The sequence below is a fragment of the Triticum dicoccoides genome, chromosome 2A, assembly GCF_002162155.2.
Source record: "Triticum dicoccoides isolate Atlit2015 ecotype Zavitan chromosome 2A, WEW_v2.0, whole genome shotgun sequence".
Classification (NCBI taxonomy): Eukaryota; Viridiplantae; Streptophyta; class Magnoliopsida; order Poales; family Poaceae; genus Triticum; species Triticum dicoccoides.
This window is the reverse complement of record NC_041382.1, coordinates 610,015,355-610,017,492: the sequence shown is the minus strand read 5'-3', so window position 1 is coordinate 610,017,492 and position 2,138 is coordinate 610,015,355. Positions and strand designations below refer to the sequence as shown.

The 2,138-nt window shown below is 61.8% G+C and overlaps 1 protein-coding gene across 1 annotated transcript; it reads left to right on the top strand.

Annotated features, from left to right (window-relative positions):
* The first annotated feature begins 222 nt into the window (after positions 1 to 222).
* Positions 223 to 1,776, top strand: LOC119357998 (benzyl alcohol O-benzoyltransferase-like). Its single transcript, XM_037624739.1, has 2 exons — positions 223 to 666; positions 856 to 1,776. Exons 1-2 carry the CDS (start codon positions 223 to 225, stop codon positions 1,774 to 1,776), a joined length of 1,365 nt encoding a protein of 454 aa, XP_037480636.1.
* Positions 1,777 to 2,138: the final 362 nt, after the last annotated feature.

Here is a 2,138-nt window from a genome sequence, read left to right as displayed (position 1 = left end):
GCTTCGCCACCGGCGACCAAACCACGATGAATTCTTCACATCGTGAAGCCGTAAACTCGACCCACCACTCCTATATATCTGGATGTTCGTACGTTCATAGATGCACACTAGACGATCGACTACGATCCAGACCAGCGCCCGCCATTTTCCAACGGCCAAGACTAACTAAGCAGCAGCAGCAGCAGGCTTAAACCGGCCGGTAATCTAGCGCCACTAGCTACTATGGCCGCCACGTCCCTGGTATTCGTGGCGCGCCGCGGCGAGCCGGAGCTGGTCGCGCCGGCCGGGCCGACGCCGCGCGAGCTCAAGCGGCTCTCGGACCTCGACGACCAGGAGAGCCTCCGGTTCTACCGCTCCGGTATCTACTTCTACCGGGGCTGCCCCTCGCGGGCGCGCGCCGACCCGGCCAGGGTCGTACGCGACGGGCTGGCCGCGGCGCTCGTGCACTACTACCCCATCGCCGGGCGGCTCCGCGAGCTGCCCGGCAGGAAGCTCGCGGTGGACTGCACCGGTGAGGGGGTGTGGTTCGTCGAGGCCGACGCGGACGTCGCGTTGGACGAGTTCGGCGACACGCTGTGCCCGCCGGTCCCTTGCGCTGGCCAGCTCCTGTGCTTGCCGGAGAGCAACTCCGCCGTCGTTGTCGACCGTCCACTGCTCTACGTTCAAGTAAGTCTTGGGTGTCCCTGCAAAAAAAAAAGAGTAAGTCTTGGGTGCATGCGTTGAAGAATTATTTTTCTTTCTAAAATAACTAGGTTAGGGTTGAAGAGTTGGTGGTGCATGCTTGAGAACATGTTGCTTTGTCTGCAATTTGTGCTATACGTGACACTGACATGTATCATGCATGATGGCATGAAGGTGACGAGGTTGAGGTGCGGAGGCTTCGTGTTCGGCATCCAGGTGTGCCATAACCTCATGGACGCGCCGGGCGTCACGCAGTTCCTGCAGGCCGTCGGCGAGCTGGCGGGCGGCATGGAGGCGCCAAGCGTGCGGCCGGTGTGGGCGAGGGAGCTGCTCGACGCGCGCGACCCCCCGTGCCCCAGCTACCAGCACCCCGAGTACGAGCTGGCGGCCGACGCGGCCAACGACAGGCTCCGTCCGGGCGCCGAGCTCGTGCACCGGGCGTTCCTCTTCGGCCCCAAGGAGCTGTCCTCGCTGAGGGACCAGCTACCGCCGCGGATGAGGTTGCGGTGCTCCCGGTTCCTGCTGCTGTCGGCGTTCGCCTGGCGCTGCCGGACCGCGGCGCTCGGGTACGCGCCCGGCGACGAGGTGCGGTTCATGTTCGTGGTGAACGCCCGCGGGAAGCGCGGCCGGCCGCTCCCCGAGGGGTTCTACGGGAACGCGCTCACCTTCGGCGTGGCGCGGACGACGGCCGGCGAGCTCTGCTCGGGACCGCTGGGCCGCGCCGTGGAGCTGATCGTAGCCGCGAGGGCGCGGGTCGCCGCCGACAACTACGCACAGTCGGTGGCCGACGCGCTGGTGCTGCTCGGGCGGCCGCGGTTCACGACGGCGCGGACGTACCTTGTGACGGATCTGACCAAGGCGAACCTGCACAATGTGGACCTCGGATGGGGCCTGCCGGTGTACGGCGGGCCGGCCACGACGACGCTGGCCACTTTCCACATTCCTGCGGCCGGCGGGGGGATCACCGTGCCGATGTGCCTGCCGCCGCGCGCCATGGTGAGGTTCACGGCCAATGTGCGCGCGGGGCTCTCGGAGGCTTCTTCGCACCGTGGGCGTTCTAGTGGCGTGGAGTCGGCCGTGCTGTCGAGGATGTAGGAATGTAACCTGAAAACAGAACTCCTCACATAATCACTTTTACTTGCGGAACATTTCAAACATAAATTCGAATCCAAATAAGCATAACATGATTTGGCTTTCTAAAGTGCATTTGGTTTTAGGGGATACTATTCTCACTTAGACTGGTGTGTTTTTATTGGTTCTTAAGGAGCGCATCTCTACTATTAAGAAAAACTCTTTCGTTCACCCGGCTGTGTGCGCTAGCCGTCATATCTATTTTTGATCCGATGGCTCGGAAGCAACCTATAGGTTTTTGCAATTGGGCCATTGTTGCAATTTTTTCACCGCAACATGTGGTCTGTTGCAGATCGACGAGGTGTCCATGGTGTAGTCCTCTGGAA

Bases quoted from the DNA above. Each gene is read 5' to 3' on its own strand.
- LOC119357998 (XM_037624739.1), top strand. From the start codon at position 223: ATGGCCGCCACGTCCCTGGTATTCGTGGCGCGCCGCGGCGAGCCGGAG. The intron at 667-855 runs GTAAGTCTTGGG...GATGGCATGAAG, and splicing joins GTCCACTGCTCTACGTTCAA to GTGACGAGGTTGAGGTGCGG.